Source organism: Mustelus asterias, chromosome 22 (assembly GCF_964213995.1).
Source record: "Mustelus asterias chromosome 22, sMusAst1.hap1.1, whole genome shotgun sequence".
NCBI classification, from domain to species: Eukaryota; Metazoa; Chordata; class Chondrichthyes; order Carcharhiniformes; family Triakidae; genus Mustelus; species Mustelus asterias.
Genome location: NC_135822.1, coordinates 8,297,458 through 8,314,736, shown reverse-complemented (window position 1 = coordinate 8,314,736; position 17,279 = coordinate 8,297,458). Strand labels below are relative to the sequence as shown.

General features: G+C 41.8%; 1 protein-coding gene across 6 annotated transcripts in view; it reads right to left on the bottom strand.

Moving 5' to 3' along the window:
- Positions 1-17,279, bottom strand: part of rerea (arginine-glutamic acid dipeptide (RE) repeats a) — a 554,684-nt gene that overhangs the window by 104,865 nt on the left and 432,540 nt on the right. For all 6 annotated transcript variants that reach the window (XM_078238699.1, XM_078238702.1, XM_078238703.1 and 3 more), the window contains one exon: positions 11,142-11,222. In XM_078238699.1, coding sequence (XP_078094825.1) covers positions 11,142-11,222 — 81 coding nt within the window. The remainder of the gene's footprint in view (positions 1-11,141; positions 11,223-17,279) is intronic.

Here is a 17,279-nt window from a genome sequence, read left to right as displayed (position 1 = left end):
ATCCAATATAGCCTCACCTCTAGTTGGCCTGTCTACATACTGAGTCAAAAAACCTTCCTGCACGCTTTGAACAAAAACTGACCCCTCTAACGAGCTAGAGCTATAACAATTCCAGTCAATATTAGTCAAGTTAAAATCCCCCATAACAATTGCCCTATTACTTTCACTCCTAAGCAGGATTGACTCCGCAATCCTTTCCTCAACCTCTCTAGAACTTTTAGGAGGTCTATAAAAGACTCCCAACAGGGTGACCTCTCCTCTCCTATTTCTAATCTCCGCCCATACTACCTCAACAGATAAGTCCTCATCAAACCTCCTCTCTGACACTGTGATACAATCTCTGACCAATAATGCTACCCCTCCCCCTCTTCTACCTCCTTCCCTACTTCGACTAAAACATTTGAACCCCGGGACCTGCAGCATCCATTCCTGCCCCTGCTCTATCCATGTCTCTGAAATAGCCACAACATCGAAGTCCCAGGTACTGATCCACGCTGCAAGTTCACCCACTTTATTGCGAATACTCCTGGCATTGAAGTATACACATTTCAAACCCTGCTCCACCCCACCTCTGCAATGCCGTGCATTGCAGTCCCCATCCATGCATCCCTCACTTTCAGCCCCACTACTCAGGATCCCTCCCCCCCCCCGAATCAGTTTAAACCTCCCTGCATGGCCTTAGCAAATTTACCCCCCAGGATATTGGTCCCCTTCTGATTAAGGTGTAGACCATCCTTCTCATAGAGGTCACACCTTCCCCAGTACGAGCCCCAATTGCATGCAAAGTTTTTTTAAAAGTCTCTTATTAAAAAGGTATTGCCAAAATACAAAAACAGGGAACCATGATTTTCACAGCAAACTATTAAAAGCTGAGATTTAACATGGTGAATAAACAACTCGGAAATTATTTTGGTAATAAAAGAGCAACCTGGTCAAAATCAAGTTTGTCTAACGCAACACAAGAAATGAAGCTATGATATTAATGTTAGTGTAAGTTCTCCTGAGGATTCTTTGGGTCAACACACAGCCACGTAGTGCACGGAGGCCATGCAGATAAGCAACTCAACTCTCTGCTGAGTTTGCAGATGTTATCCAGGGGTGGCAGTCAGGGTATTACATTTGGCCTCAATGCCCCTTAACAATTAAAGGAGGAAAGAAAAGTCAACCAGTATTCCCACTTGCGATTTAGTAACCCTGCCTATGTGTGGACATAAGGCAAAGACAGAGAGACAATAGACTAGCACTATCTTGGATTGCATAGAAAACAGGAACTTGGATGAGGTACTAGACGGTTCTCAGTGAAAGGAAGGGAGAGTATGGTGGGAGCAAATTTAAAACATACACATTGTTCTATTTCTTTATTTTTCTTCAAAAAATGTAGTCCAGAAAATGGAGAAATTGATTTTGCAAAACAGATCCAAACCTGAAATGTCGACTGTCATTGACAAATGCTGCTTGACCTGATGAATGTTTTGTTTGCATCAGTCTTCATCAATATCTATGTTATGCTATTAGAGCTTCAACAGCTAGAAGCAGCACAACTTCTGATGTGCTGATATCCCAAGTACAGAGCATTATTTCTCATTCCATTGATGCAAGGATATTATATTCAGTTCAGAAAATAAAACGTATAAAGTTAAGTAATATTTTATGTAAATAGATATTTTCCCTCAAATAGCCTTCACAGGTGGCTAGAGCAAATAAATGATTTGAAATGACAACGAAAACCTAAAGTAAATGTTAAAGCGTGCAATACATTTTGGAAAACTAACATGTTTTTGACAATCCATAATGATTACATGCAAGATAATGTGATACCATAGGAGCAGAATTAGGCCACTCGGCCCATCGAGTCTGCTCCGCCATTCAATCATGGCTGATTTTTTTCTCATCCCATTATCCTGCCTTTTCCCCATAACCCCTGATCCCCTTATTAATCAAGAACCTATCTATCTCTGTCTTAAAGACACTCAATGGCCTGGCCTCCACAGCCTTCTGTGGCAAAAAGTTCCACAGATTCACCACTCCCTGGCTGAAGAAATTCCTCCTCATCTCTGTTGATGAGGTTGTGCCCTCTGGTTCTAGTTTTTCCTACTAGTGGAAACATGCTCTCCACATCCACTCTATCCAGGCCTCGCAGTATCCTGTAAGTTTCAATAAGATCCTCTCTCATCCTTCTAAACTCCAACAAGTTCAGGCTCAGAGTCCTCAACTGTTCCTCATACGACAAGCTCTTCAGTCCAGGACATTTTGATAAATATAAATAATAAACTATTCCTTTCCGTCCTTCCTAATCTATCCTCAGCCATTGACATGATTTACCCCACCATTCTCTTCCAAATCTCTCCTCAGCTGGATGGGACTACACTTGCTTTGTGCCTCATTTCATTCTTATGTACCAGTTGCGGCCAGAGTTTCACCTGCAATGACTTCTCCTCCTGCTCCTACACCGTTACCTCTGGTGTTCCAAAAGGATCTATCTTTGACATTTCTATTTCTCATCAACATGCTGCCCCTCAGCAACATTATGCAAAGTAGTGCCAGCTTCCATATGTTCCACGTAACCCTACAACATCACCATGTTCACCTCTTCTATAAGGTCAGTTTGCTTTACTGACACCCAGTTCTGCAAGAGCACAAAGATCTTCAAATTAAATATTGGCAAGATCATAACCATTGTTTTCAGTCCCTGCCACAAATTCTTGTTTCCTAACCACTCTCTATCCCTCTCCTTGGAAAGTGTTTGAGGCCAAACCAGACTATTTGCAGCCTTGATCTCATATTTATCCCAAGATGAGCTTCCACCTATTTCCACTTCCATTGGATCACCCAACTCCTCCCCTGCTGAACTCACCTGCTGCTGAAACCCCAATTCATGCCTTTGTACCTCCAGACTTGACTATCCAATGAGCTCAGGTCATTCAAAGCTTTGCTGCTGTCTCCTAACTCTCACCACGTTACATCCACCTATCACCCATTGTGTTCAATGAATCCATGTTGGACCTCAGTCAATCAGTACTGGGCTAATGGTAAGATACTTGGTAGTGTGGATGAACAGAGAGATCTCGGTGTCTATTTGCATAGGTCCCTGAAAGTTAGCACCCAGGTTGTTAGGGTTGTTATGAAGGCGTACGGAGTGTTAGCTTTTATTGGTAGAGGGATTGAGTTTCGGAGCTAGGAGGTCATGTTGCAGCTGTACAAAACTCTGGTGCGGCCGCACTTGGAGTATTGCGTACAGTTCTGGTCACCGCATTATAGGAAGGATGTGGAAGTATTGGAAAGGGTGCAGAGGAGATTTACTAGGATGTTGCCTGGTATGGTGGGAAGGTCTTATGAGGAAAGGCTGAGGGACTTGAGGTTGTTTTCGTTGGAGAGAAGAAGGTTAAGAGGTGACTTAATAGAGGCATACAAGGTGATCAGAGGATTAGATAGGATGGATAGTGAGAGCCTTTTTCCTCGAGGAAAACATAGCACGAGGAAACATAGCTTTAAATTGAGGGGTGATAGATATAGCACAGATGTTAGAGGTAGGTTCTTCACTCAGAGAGTGGTAAGGACGTGGAATGCCCTGCCTGCAGCAGTAGTGGACTCGCCACCATTAAGGCATTTAAATGGTCATTGGATAAACATATGGATGATATTGGAATAATGTAGGTTAGATGGGCTTTAGATTGGTTTCACTGGTCGGCACAACATAGAGGGCCGATGGGCCTGTACTGCGCTGTAATGTTCTATGTTCTAATACATTAATTTTAAAATTCTCACTCTTATACTTTCAAATAACCCCATAGCCTACATCCTCCCCATCTCCCATCTCTATTCTCCTTGAGCCCACAACACTCTGAGATATTGGTGCTCCTCTAATCTCTCTAGATGCTCCAGCATCTTGGAATTTACTCACTCCAACATGAGCTGCCACGCATCAAGCTACCAAGGCCCAAGACTCTGGAACTCCCCCTCACTCTGCACCATGTTTTGGTCAATAACACTTCTGTGAAGTGTCGTGGGAGATTAAAGGGCTATATAAATACAAATTGTTGATATAAATAGGTCAACTACAATATGCAATTGCCTTAAATTAAAATGTGGAAAAATAAATTGTGCTCAAACCCAATCTGTTGAGTTATAATAGAAGGCGTGAGAGGGAACAAGCAAATTTGCAGTTGATTGAAACGTGAATAGATTCCAGAAATAATGGAAGGATACCTTTACCATGGATCCAAAATACTTTACACTAAGCATCTGGTGGGAATGTGTTGTGTATAAAGTAATTTTAAAAAGCACGTCAATATTTAGCTTCCAGCTAAATTTATAAACTGTTCACAGCAATCAATACAACTCTATGAACTGAATATTATGAAAAAATGTGAATATAGATAAGCGTAATGTAAACAGTTAAAACTATCACGGTCTGTAAAATACCATTTTTGTAATTATAATACAATGACATTTAACTAGAGACGTTGTGGCCATAGATTTTGTGATAATTGCATATGTGAAAATTGGAGGGTAGAATGAATCCCAGAGTCATGGGCATGTTTCTGTCCTTTATGAAGGTCTGAGATTAATTTGAAAAAGTCATTCTCAGACTGGATAGAACCTCTCAACCTAATTCCTGACAGCTGTATTAAAACCAACTAAACTCACATTATGGGAACAAAAACAGACGGATGTGCTGGTGCTGCAATTAAAATAAAGATGACTCTTTGCAAACGTGGACCGCTGCCTGCTCATTTTACAATGATAACAGCACACAATTTAAAAACACCAACCAAAAAAATTCCCATTAATAAGCAGAATGAAGAATATGAAATCTGACCTGTTAATTCAACTGTTACTGGCACGTATTGGATTTGCTTCAAATAGTTAAACAGTTTAATAGACTAATAATCCAAATTACAATTATCATAGAGTAATGGCTGGTTGACCCATTGAATTGGCTTTATTTCACAGCAAGATGGTCGTGATTGGCTTTGTAAAAACAATTACGTGGCATTACCAGTGGAACAACTTCTTTACACAAACAAATGCAATTGTTATAACCACCATGACAGGCTGGTAAGATTTCTCAACTGCATTTTGGGATCGAGGCTGTCCCTTTCAATTTGTGTGGCTGGAACAATGAGTTCTGCAAATATTGTATTGGAACATACTGACTGCATTGTGTACTGTACTTTGTACAGATAAATCTGATTTGCATAGAACATTCTAATTTAAATATACCACTCAATTAACTACTCATGCACTTCGAAACCAGCAGCAACCTGTTCATGACTCATGAGCAAAAGCAAAGCATTCTTCCCTTACGAAAGCCTGCTGTATGTAATGGAAGTTACACATGGATTGAAGCATTTCCAGACACTGGTGCAGATTAACAGAAAAAAAAGATTTTGAAATCAATGTTCAGTTAGAGTGTTAATTAGTTTAAGTAAAGGCAATGGTTTGTGTAAAAAAAAACACACATTTGGGTTACTGCTATTACAATCAAATTATTTTTTATAACCAGAATAAATTATCAGCATATTCTTTGCAACGGAATGCTTCAAAAATACAATTCTCTACTTCAATATATGTAATTGCATATCTGCGTTGCTGAAATGTTGGGCAAGGTTCCATGAGAACACCAAGGTCCACGAGAGATGCAACATTATCAGTCTAATTCACTACAATTCATACATGCTGCACCTACTTATTTTTTGTGAACAGTTTTACATTAAACAAGAAAAAGAATATTCTTGCTGTATGCTCCCAGTTTCTCCCTTGGATTGTTCAACCATAACTAAATATTGGGAAGTGAGAGGACTATATCGCGTCACATTTAGCGTGCCCACTTTTAAGATTGTACCACGTTGGTTCCATAGTGCTGGCAGCGCATGTACATACACAAGGGAGGGTGTAAGCGAGTTACTTCTTTTGTTTGGATACACTTGTATAGAATTTTGTGTGCATAAATTACAGATCTAATTAATGTGTACCAAACGAGGTTATTGTTCATCAGTTTTTAAAAACCAGGGTACAACCATATTTTATCCAATGGCACTGCTTTTTTTTGTAGTTTTTAATAATGCAGTCTAGGCAAAAAAAAAGGCCATAACAGCAATAAGGAAGCACAATTAGTAGTTTCAAACATTAATGCAAGTTAAGCTGTTTATGACAAAATTTAGAAATTACATGATATAAATTCCATCTGTCGTGAGAATGAATTAATGAATAATTGGCCAAGCTCACAAGAACAGAAGTGAAATTGCATCGCTACACAAGATGGAGACTATTGAATTTTTATTTAGTTTATATATTCATGCATCGATCACATCAAATATTGAGGTAACAGAAACAGACAACTATTAGACATTGAAATCGATGGCTTTTCTTGTCAACACTAGAGTAAGAATTGGGAGTGCAATGATCACAAGTTAACAAGATTTACCTGTCCTGGGCACAAAACGGACTTGCGTGTTTATCAACATATTAATCTCCTATGGCACTGCGCATGGATACATGTAAAGGTAACTTCAGCGTATCACATACATTATATGAAGCAATTGGAATACATCTCTTATGCTTGCATGCACTTCATATAACCTTTTCCCATTAAGGACTGGCTGTGTACATATTTATAATATAAACTGCTGTAATTAAACCCTCCGACCAGTGGCAGTGCTGCATGTGTACGTTGGAATTCATCTTCAAAATAAAAAGATGGAACCCATGAATTTAAAATGGAGGCTGAGTAGCAAAGACATTTATGACTTCGCATATTTAATGCTAAGATATATAATATCTCATAACATTGAGATATATAATATTCCATTGGTCAAATGCACTACATTAACTTTTCTAATTACGTAATATGTAGAAGAAAATGCAACTGATCCTTCCCCTCGCAATTACATTCCATTAATGAATTTGTATTTTCAAGGGATTTTATTTCCAAGTTAAGAAAAACAAAACAAGAAGAATTACTGGTCACAAGCCAGCTGCAGCCAAGGAGACCAAGTTGAAAATTCTTGTGATTGCTATTGCGCATTGGAAAAGGTCTGAAGGGAGAATTTTTCCCTATAAACTTGTGTATTATTTCTGTTTCCTCAGTATGACATATGAGCTCATTGGCAATACAATTCCATCTTCTACAGCAGTGCACTTTCAGCTTTGCGTTTCTGAGCTTGGTCCAATATTAATTGCATATAAGACAGTCAACAATCCTTCTCAATGATTAGAGAGGTGACACTGAAATATATCAACCAGGAATCATAGAATCCTTACAGTAGAGAAGGCTACTTGGCCCATCAAGTCTGTACCAACCATAATCCCACCCAGGCCCTATTCCCTTAACCCCACACATTTACCCTGCCAGTCCCCCTAACACTAGGGTCAATTTAGTAAGAGTTTTAACACCAGGTTAAAACTCTTACTGTATTTACCCCAGTCCAACGCTCCACATCATGACTAGGATCAATTTAGCATGGCCCAATCAACCTAATCCGCACATCTTTGGAGTGTGGGAGGAAACCGGAGCACCCGGACGAAATCCACGCCGACACGGGGAGAAAGTGCAAATTCCACAGAGTCAGTGACCCGAGGCCGGAATTGAACCTGGGTCCCTGGCACTGAGGCAGCAGTGCTGACCACTGTGCCACCGTGTCGCCCACAGAATAAGCCACATTCACCTGTCGAGTAGCAGTCGTGCAAGTGGGGGCGGAACCAAGGTTACAATCAACATGATGATTCCAAGGCCGGGGGGGGGGGGGGGGGGGGGGGGGGGGGTGGGGGGGGGGGCGGGAGGAAAGAGGTGAGGTTGCAAGACTGGTGAAACCAGGGTCAGAGTCTGCTACACTAACCCAAATGGCCAGACCTTAATGAGAACTTTTGCGAGTCAGGATTCATAATGGCAATTGCAGTTCTCCCAAAAAGTCATCAAAATATCTCTGTTCACACTTCATGGATGTCAGTTACTCCAAAGGACAAATGAGATACTAGTCTCCATATCTCCTGAAAGCAATGGTAAAGCTCTCTCTCCAATGCCCACTTCACTTTTCACAGTTTTCATGTTAAACACTCCACAAAATGAACAAATTTCAGGCCTCACGTTTACATTACTCCCTCTTCAGTCTTATCATCAGAATTATTTATTTTACCAAAATATTGGATAAAGCAAGTTTAGTCATTCAAATGTGAGCACTGTAGCACTCACCTCCCCCAATAAAAATACAGCAAGGATACAGCTCCTACATTCTTCTGAGCTATTGCCAGGGAAGAACAGGGCTTGGGAGTGTACGAGGAAAGGAGAATGACCTGATCAGGAGGGAAAATAGCTTTCTGCTTCTGTGCACATTTAGTCAGCTTAGTAGCGAAGAGAAACCAGTGTTCCTCGTCCCAGAGGGCAAGTAATCCTACAGCAATCTTGTTCGCTTTCTAGCTGGTTGTTGTACAGATGCAGTGCCAGAGGCCCCGCAGCAGATTGTCTCCAGTATTTGTTAGGTAACAGTTTTCGATAATGAGACAGAGAGAGACGGCAAGTGTTATTGAGAGATTTAAAATATATTTATATTGGGAGGAGGGAAAACAATCATGGGGGAGATATTCAACTGATGCTGCTGTTATAGCTGAGGTATTAAGCCCAAAGTAACAGCAGTTCATGAGCATGGTAAGATTCATCAGCTCAGAGCCAGGTTGTCAGAGCAGTGCTCAAACTGACTACAAGCAGTCGACACTCTGAATATGCTCACGGAGCAGGGATAGCGACACGAGGCGTACTGACCTTATATATTATTGAGCACAAAACAAAACAGGGCGACACTGTGGCACAGTGGCTAGCACTGTTGCCTCGCAGCACCAGGGGCCAGGATTCGATCCCCGGCTTGGGTCACTGTCTGTGCGGAGTCTGCACATTATTCTCCCCTTGTCTGCGTGGGTTTCCCTCCATGGTCTGAAAGACGTGCTGGTTAGGTGCATTGGCCAAGCTAAATTCTCCCTCAGTGTAACCGAACAGATGCTGGAGTGTGGCAACTAGGGGATTTTCACAATAACTTCATTGCAGTGTTAACGTAAGCCTACTTGTGACTCATAAATAAACTTTAAAAATACCATCGATGTTGGGAATCTGAAACAAAGATGGAAACTGCTGCAAAAATATAGGTCAGGCAGCGTGGGCTCGAGAGAAACAGAGCTAACGTTTCAGGTCAGTTCTGATAAAAGATCACTGATCTAAAATCTTAACTCTTCTTTCTCTGTAATGCTGCAGGACTGGCTGAGTATTTCCAGAATTTTTTTGCTTTTATTTTCTCTATTACTTAATCTGCTTGCCTGCGGATAATTATGCGAAGGAAGTGACAAATGTGCTTGCAAGATACAGCAACCTTTGAAAGTAGGACTTCAAAAATCACCTTGTGATTACCTTTTCACTCACAGACTGTTACTTTGATTTGATTTATTATTGCCACATGTATTAGTGTACAGTGAAGAGTATTTCTTGCGCGCTACACAGACAAAGCATAACGTTCACAGAGAAGGAAACGAGAGAGTGCAAAATGTAGTGTTACAGTCATAGCTGAAAACTTTAAACAAAGGCGGTGGATAGATTAATTCTTGAAAATAAACAGCTTGCACCTTCCGTACAGGTGAGTGATTTCTGATGCAGGGTAATGAAGCAGCAAGCTATAAGAGGACACAAACGTTCAGAAGCAGAAGGAAATCTGAGAAATCTACAGGTGACAAAATGGGAAGCGAGGAAAAGGGACAAAGAATAACTTGGGGAAATAAAAGTTTAAAGAACATTTATATACACGTTGCCATCTTTTTGAAGATGAGTTACACTGGTGTTTTCATGACTAGGGGAAACCAGTGACCTATTTGCTCTCTGTAAGGCTAGGAAGGGCAGTTTATGAAATTTTGGATCAAGAAGGATCAGGAAAGGATTATAGTGCAGTTTTTACAATTCTTTAAACCAGCCCAAATGTTTTCACATGTAAAGAACTTACTGGTGAACAGATTTATTCTGTTCTTCACAAAGAATTACTCCGTGACCAGGAGCATTAGTCATCAAATGCAAAAGAGTCACTGGATCATTAAAAAGTTATTCTATGCTTTAAATCTTATGGTAACCTTTGCCCTCACCCGGAGACACTTCTTACATATGGGTAAAGCGTACATGGTCAAATTAACAAAATAAATGGTTGATTTTTTTTTAAAATGTGGCCATGGGGAGTTAAATGACATAAACAGCTCTGAGACACTTAAGTTATGCACACACAAAAACTGCAAATCAGTGGTTACCCATCGTGTTGAAAATAAAAACATTTACACAGTTCAGAACATAACAAGGGAGAGATGTTCAGAAGTGGGCTTGTTTTATCTCACGCACAATGGGAACAGAGAGGTGACAGAAGACCAAAACTGTTTATGCATGTTACCCACCGGGAAACTTTCTATAGGCATAATTGCCTTAAAACAAACTACCACTTGTTTGCTGCCTGATTTACTTCACTCTATAAACAAGAAGTGTGGACCTTTAACCCTCCGCCCCCCCCAACCCCAACATCTCATTCAAAGCCACCACAAGCTGTGAATGATTAGCTGGTTGGCTTGTCAGAAGTTAAGATAGTGTATCTGACACGGAGCCCTTAGTGGGTTTGTCTGAAGACTAAACAAACAGCAAGGGGGGGGGGGGGAAGGACACGGTGGAAAAGTAGGGGTGGCAGATGAGCTGCAGGAAGGTCAACTTGTACACCAGCCTCCGCTGAAAAACATTACACAATAGTGTACAAGTTCCTCACAGCGGAGAGCGAGGGGGGAGAAAAAATTCGAGAGCTGTCGGCAATAAATTAAATTGCTTGCAGTTTAAACAGCACACATAACACAAATGCCCTTAATAAAACTATTCTTTCCGCAGTTGGAGGTACATATTTTTTTTTACAACTATTAGATAAATGGCACCTGCACCAACACATTACTAATTAAACATTTCTAAGACTATTTACTTGAAATTACTTTTGTTGATAAACCAAACCGCTCTGCTCCCCTTCAAATCTCCACAACAAGTTTTAGAAGCCACAATCAAGAGGAGAAACAGCCAATCGAACAGCAGCAAATTGATTACCAGAAAACCAACACAGATCAATTAAATAGAGGGAGAAAAGACTCACCGTCTCCTTATTAGGAAGCAGCTCCTTGCGAATCCTGAAGAAGTTCTTGCCGTACTGTCTCAATCCCTTAATGAAGCGTTTCTATTGGGGAGAGAAGAGGAGGCAGGGTGAAAAATTTAAAATTAAAAAAAAAATGCAAGCAGCCTCTTTTTTTGTTTGGGCTCGACAACGAGGGAGAAAGAAAATACACCAAAGGGGAAGGGAGGAAAATGGCGGAAATTGCACTGCACACAGCTCCTTTTTTCTTTACGAGCCACTGATCTCTCAGACTGGAGGCACCCTACATAATCCAGACAACACACAGCGCAGGGGAGGCTCTGCACTTCGACAGGGGCTTGGCCTGACTTCAGCAAGCCATGACAACAATTAAAGCACAAAAGGAAAGCCAGAAGGAACCTTTTCTCTCCCTCTTTTCTCCCAGTAATGTCAGTGTGCCGTCAGTAAGTGGCAGAGGGGGAGCACACAAGCGAGAAATACCTTGTCACTCTCTTGCTCTAACACTACAAAGGGGGTGGTTTACATGCGATCCCTTGCTGGGCTCTCTCTCTCTCTCTCTCGTCTCCGGCCAGACATAAAAGCTGGCATGGATCACTGATTCCCAACAGCCCAGAGTAGATACTCAAGAAAGAAAGATACACAGTGAAGCCCTCCTCGAGGCAACTATGTTGCCAAGTCGTTTCTCTCTCTACGCCCCCCCCCCCCCGTACTTTCCTGTAATCCCATTAACTAACTCTTTTCATTTGACCAGTGACTGCACAAATCCATTCATAAGGAAAATCAGGAAGGTACATCAACAGTCTAAATGGGTTTGACTTGTCCCTTGTCAAAGATAACGGACGTTAATGACTCGCTTTGGCGTGGATTACAACCAAGTCCGATTGCAAACCTGACCCGACCAATTATTCCACCAACTCTACCCAACATCACAATGATTTCAGTTTCCTGTTCACAAAACAGTCCCCTTTCCAACTGGCTATTTAGTAAACCAGCTTTCAAGGAACTAAGCCGCTGACTAGCTGCGTTTCTTAAATAGTTTCAGGTGAAGTTTTTTTTGAGATGAAGGTTTTTGTTCTGTGAAAAGATGAAAGTCGCCCAAGTCCCCGAGGACCATAGGGCTGCTCTCCCCCTTTCTGAGAGACATGATGTGGAGATGCCGGCGTTGGACTGGGGTGGGCACAGTAAGAAGTCTCACAACAACAGGTTAAAGTCCAACAGGTTTATTTGGAATCACAAGCTTTCTGAGTGCTGCTCCTTCATTACCTGATGAAGGAGCAGCGCACTGAAAGCTAGTGATTCCTAGTAACCGTTGGACTTTAATCTGGTGCTGTGAGACTCCTTTCTGACAGAGAGAGAGAGCTGACTCATAGTGATTTAACCTGAGGATCACTACACCAAAAGGTGAGGAGCAAGATTGAGAAGACCATAAGATATAGGAGTAGAATTAGGCTATTTGCCCCAGAGTCTGTTCCGCTATTTGATCATGGCTGATAAGTCTTTCAACCCCATTCTCCCGCCCTTTCTCCGTAACCTTTGATCCCCATACCATTCAAGAACCTATCTATCACTATTTCAAATATACTCAATGATCTGGCAGAGAGAATGAGAAGGTGGAGCCTTCATGGATAACCTCAGCCAGAATTGAACCCACACCGTTGGCGTCACTTCGCATCATGAACCAACCGCCCAGCTAGCTGAGCGGCATGGTGGCACAGTGGTTAGCACTGCTGCCTCACATCGTCAGGGACTTGGGTTCAATTCTGGCCTCAGGTCACTGTCTGTGCGGAGTCTGCACATTCTCCCTGTGTCTGTGTGGGTTTCCTCCGGGTGCTCCGGTTTCCTCCCACAATCCAAAGATGTGAGGGTTAGGTTGATTGGCCATGCTAAGTTAACCCTAGTGTCAGGGAGATTAGCAGGGTAAATATGAGGGGTTATGGGGATAGGGCCTGGTTGGGATTGTGGTCGGTGCAAACTTGATGGGCCGAATGGCCTCCTTCTGCACTGTAGGGATTCTATGGGCTAACCAACCCACCAAACCAGAAGGGTAATCGGCACATTTGCATTTGCATCTTCCGCTGATGGCTCAGCGGATAAGAGCACGGCAGTGTAAGGGACGTAGCGTGAAAACTGCACGTCCAATACCCAATGTCAATCATTTTCAACTGAGACAGCCAACAGTAAAATAAAAACAGAAAGCGCTGGATAAACTCAGCAGGTCTGGCAGCATCTGTGGAGAGAGAAACGGGGTTAACGAGTTTATCCAGCATGTTCTGTTTTTATTTCAGATTTCCCGCATCTGCATATTTTGCCTTTGTTTGAGCAGTAAACAGTGAACTGCTGCAACTGAGTTCAACAACCGTGGGAGCAGGAAGTAAAACTGTGAATGTACCTCTGAGCTGGAGAGTTCTTCCAACATTGGGTGAGGACAGTGCTGCCATTTTATAAGTGAAAGTTCAGGCTAGACATTGTTGCAGCACACTCACCTCCTGAGAAACTGAGGGAGCTTTGCACTGTCGGAGGTGTTTTCTTTAGGATGGGATGCTAAACCGAGGCCCCTGACTGTTCTCTCAGGGGATTTTAAAGATCCCAGGGCATTATTCAAAGAGCAGGGAGTTCTCCTGGTAGCCTGGCTAATATTTATCTCTTAATCAACACCAGCAAAACGGATTACATGGTAACTCTCTCTGCTGTTTTTGGGACATTGCTGTGTGCAAATTGCCTGCTGCATTCTCCATGTTACAAAAGTGACTGCAGTTCTTGCTTGTGAAGTGCAGTGGGATGTTCTGAAGTTGAGAAAGGCACTTTATAAATGCGAGTTCTTTCTCACTAATCCATTACCCAAAGTACCCATATATAAAAGCAAATTACTGCGGCTGCTAGAATCTGAAACCAAAAGAGAAAATGCTGGAAAATCTCAGCAGGTCTGGCAGCATCTGTAAGGAGAGAAAAGAACTGACACTCCAGATGACCCTTTGTCAAAGGCAAAGAGTCATCTGTACTCGAAACATCAGCTCTTTTCTCTCCTTATAGACACTGCCAGACCTGTTGAGATTTTCCAGCATTTTCACCAAAAGTACCCATATTTGGGTAAGACCAGAGAACTGCACAAGTTACCACCCGGAAGAGGAGTGACTGGAAGCACCAAAGCATTAGGAGATTTTTGTAAAAGTGAAGGGTTTAATGCAGCTGTTTGGCGGTATCAGAATGGTTCACCTCTCCCACCACCTTTCACATTTCCCTAGTCAGATCAATGTTTATAAACTGCAGTTCCCCAGTTTTTGTCACAACGATAGAAAGAGAATAAAGGACCCAGTTCCACAGAAGCACTTGGGCTGTTGGGATTGAATTTTCCCAGCCCCTTGACAGCAGGCTTGGTGGGCTGGGAAAATAGGATGGGAACCCTGTTAGGACAGCTTCCCGATGCATTCCCGCCACAAGGAAAGTTTTCCAAGGGTGGACGGGGATCTGGATTGCCTCAAGCAGTGCACAGAAGGGAAGTAGTTAAGACAACTAGAGAACAAATAAAGTCCCATTTTGCGCTGCCTGGCTTGTGCAGAGGCTGCTGCTGGAGTGAAGGAGGCCTCCCTGCAGCAGGCTGGGAGAGGCAAGGAAACCATGGGCTCCATGTCCCAAATAGAGGCCCTGGTCAGAAATGGCAGCCCAAACAATTCATCAGGAACATTTTCCCTTCACTTTGATGGATCTAACGACTTTGGCCCTAAAATCTTACCCTTAAATTCTCGCCCCAGAGAGCGCATCCACGTTAGTCTCCTTTCTGCCTCAGCAGCATCTACCTGTTCTGTTGGCACTGCCAAGAGGACAGAGTTACTGGCCCTCTGATTGCCGGGATGGCAAATGCAGAGGCAGAGACTGCCTCCAGGAAGATTGTATTGTTGGATGTGCTGCCAGTGTGTACCGATTTGGGACACCCATTTGTTCCAAAACTCTCCTCCCCTGAGCATCTCAAAGTACTTCTATGTTGCATACTGGACTGAAACCCTAAAGCATGACTGTTTGAATAGCCAGTAATTCTGAAGAATATACCAAATGCAATTGACCTCATGGTTATTTGAGGTGCAGAATGATTGCCATATAGCGGCAAGGTGGCACAGTCGTTAGCATTGCTGCCTTACAGTGCCAGGGAACTCGGTTCGATTCCCAGCCTTGGGTGACTGTCTGTGTGGAGTTTGCACATTCTCCCCGTGTCTGTGTGGGTTTCCTACGGGTGCTCTGGTTTCCTCCCAAAGTCCAAAGATGTGCAGTTTAGGTGGATTGGCTGTGCTAAATTTCCTCTTAATGTCCAAAGATGTGTAGGTTTGGTGGATTAGCCATGGTAAATGCATTGTAAATTATGAAGACAGGGCAGGGGTTGGGCCTGAGTAAGATGCTCAGCGCAGACACGATGGGCTGAATGGCCTCCTTCCGCATTATAGGGATTCTATGATTCTACGGTTCACCATACAATAGGGATACACTTCAGAAGTAATTAATTGTGAGGTACTTTTGACACATTTTAATGAGAAAGATACTATATCAATACAAATACAGAAGAATGTTTTCATCTGTCTGCTAAATGGGAAAACCATTCTCTTTAGATGAGAATAAACAAAACAAATCAAATCTCAAGAATATAATAAAAACAGATATTAATTGCACATTTGAAACTGAAAGTCAAACTCTTGCCCCTCAGATCACAGAAGTGTTTGCATTGCGCAAAACCATTCTCAGTTGAGACCTGTACCCAAAGTCAGACACTTCAGTAAAGTTTGGATCACTAGTTTACTAATACAGCTCTCAAGGGCAGCCACATCTGATACTATGCACATAATTACATTGTTAAGGATTTGCTGTTGTAGGGTTTGGTTGTTAATCCTCAAAATATGATTATAACAAAGCATTCTGCCTACAGGCTGTAGCAGGTAACTCAGTTATATTAATATAACAGGTAACTCAGTTATATTAAGTTCAATTTAATACGAACACCCAAACTGCAGAATGTTCTGATCTCTTCGATATAGCTAAAAGCAAAATAAATATTTTGCAGGTAAACAGTGGTGAACTTTTTTTAAAAAAATGTTAGTTTCAAATTTATTTTCCAACTTAACTGAAATGTATCTTAAATCAATGGAGTAATAGAATTCAAAACACTACTACAATGTATTCATGGTTTCTTCTCTTTAAGTTGAAAAGGATGAATTGTTTCACATTATAGTAGCAATACTTTGTATAAAACTGATTTTTATACTGCTGACCTATTGTATAGAACAGCCAAGAAAAAAAAATATTGCTCAAGAATTGTCAAGCAGCCTTTAAGAATAATTATTACATATCTTCTGTAACCAGCTAGCAAAGAACTGGGAGTATTGATTACATTTTCCAAAGACAATTTAGCCTGTTAACTTTGGAACTAATCACATTAAAGTGTTTTTTCAACCATTTCCAACTTAAATATATGTGAGGTTAATTAAATTTGAAATAATGGCAAAGAATTAGAGTGTATACATTTTTTACTTCATCTTACAGATGGGGAACATGGATACGAGGCCAGAAAGCAGACGCAAACAGCAAGGTGAGCTGGATAGGCCGAAGACCTTTCCAATGATCATCAGCAAAACCGATTTCTGAGTCACTCGCTTCTTTGCTGTTTTTTTTTGGGATCCTGCTGTGCACAAAGTGGCTGCAGTTTTCCTACAGAACAATCGCTGCACTTTTCAAGTAATTACTTGCAGGGTGAAGCGTTCTCTGATATTTCTGAGGCATGAAAATATCTTCCTTTCTTCTCCCAATATTATTGGGCTGCGCAATATTGTATTGTTCTACTGGAAGCATCATTTCAAAAAGTCAGCAGTCAGCATGCATAACAGAAGATATTCCAGGGATTTCAGTGAAGCAGGGAAGAAAGAAACATACCGCAGATGCTGGATATCTGAACTGAAAAAGGAAAAGGGGTCCAGTTAACGTTTCGGATCCATGACCTTTCCTCAGACAAAGAGACACAGTTCCGAAATGATAACCAAACCATTTTCCCCTCTCTGCAGACGCTGTTTTGCTTGCTGAGTGCTTCCAGCATTTTCTGTTTTTACTTCAGGCTTTCATGTGCTTTTGTTGCCAAGTCAAAATTTTTCTCGCATTTAGAATGCG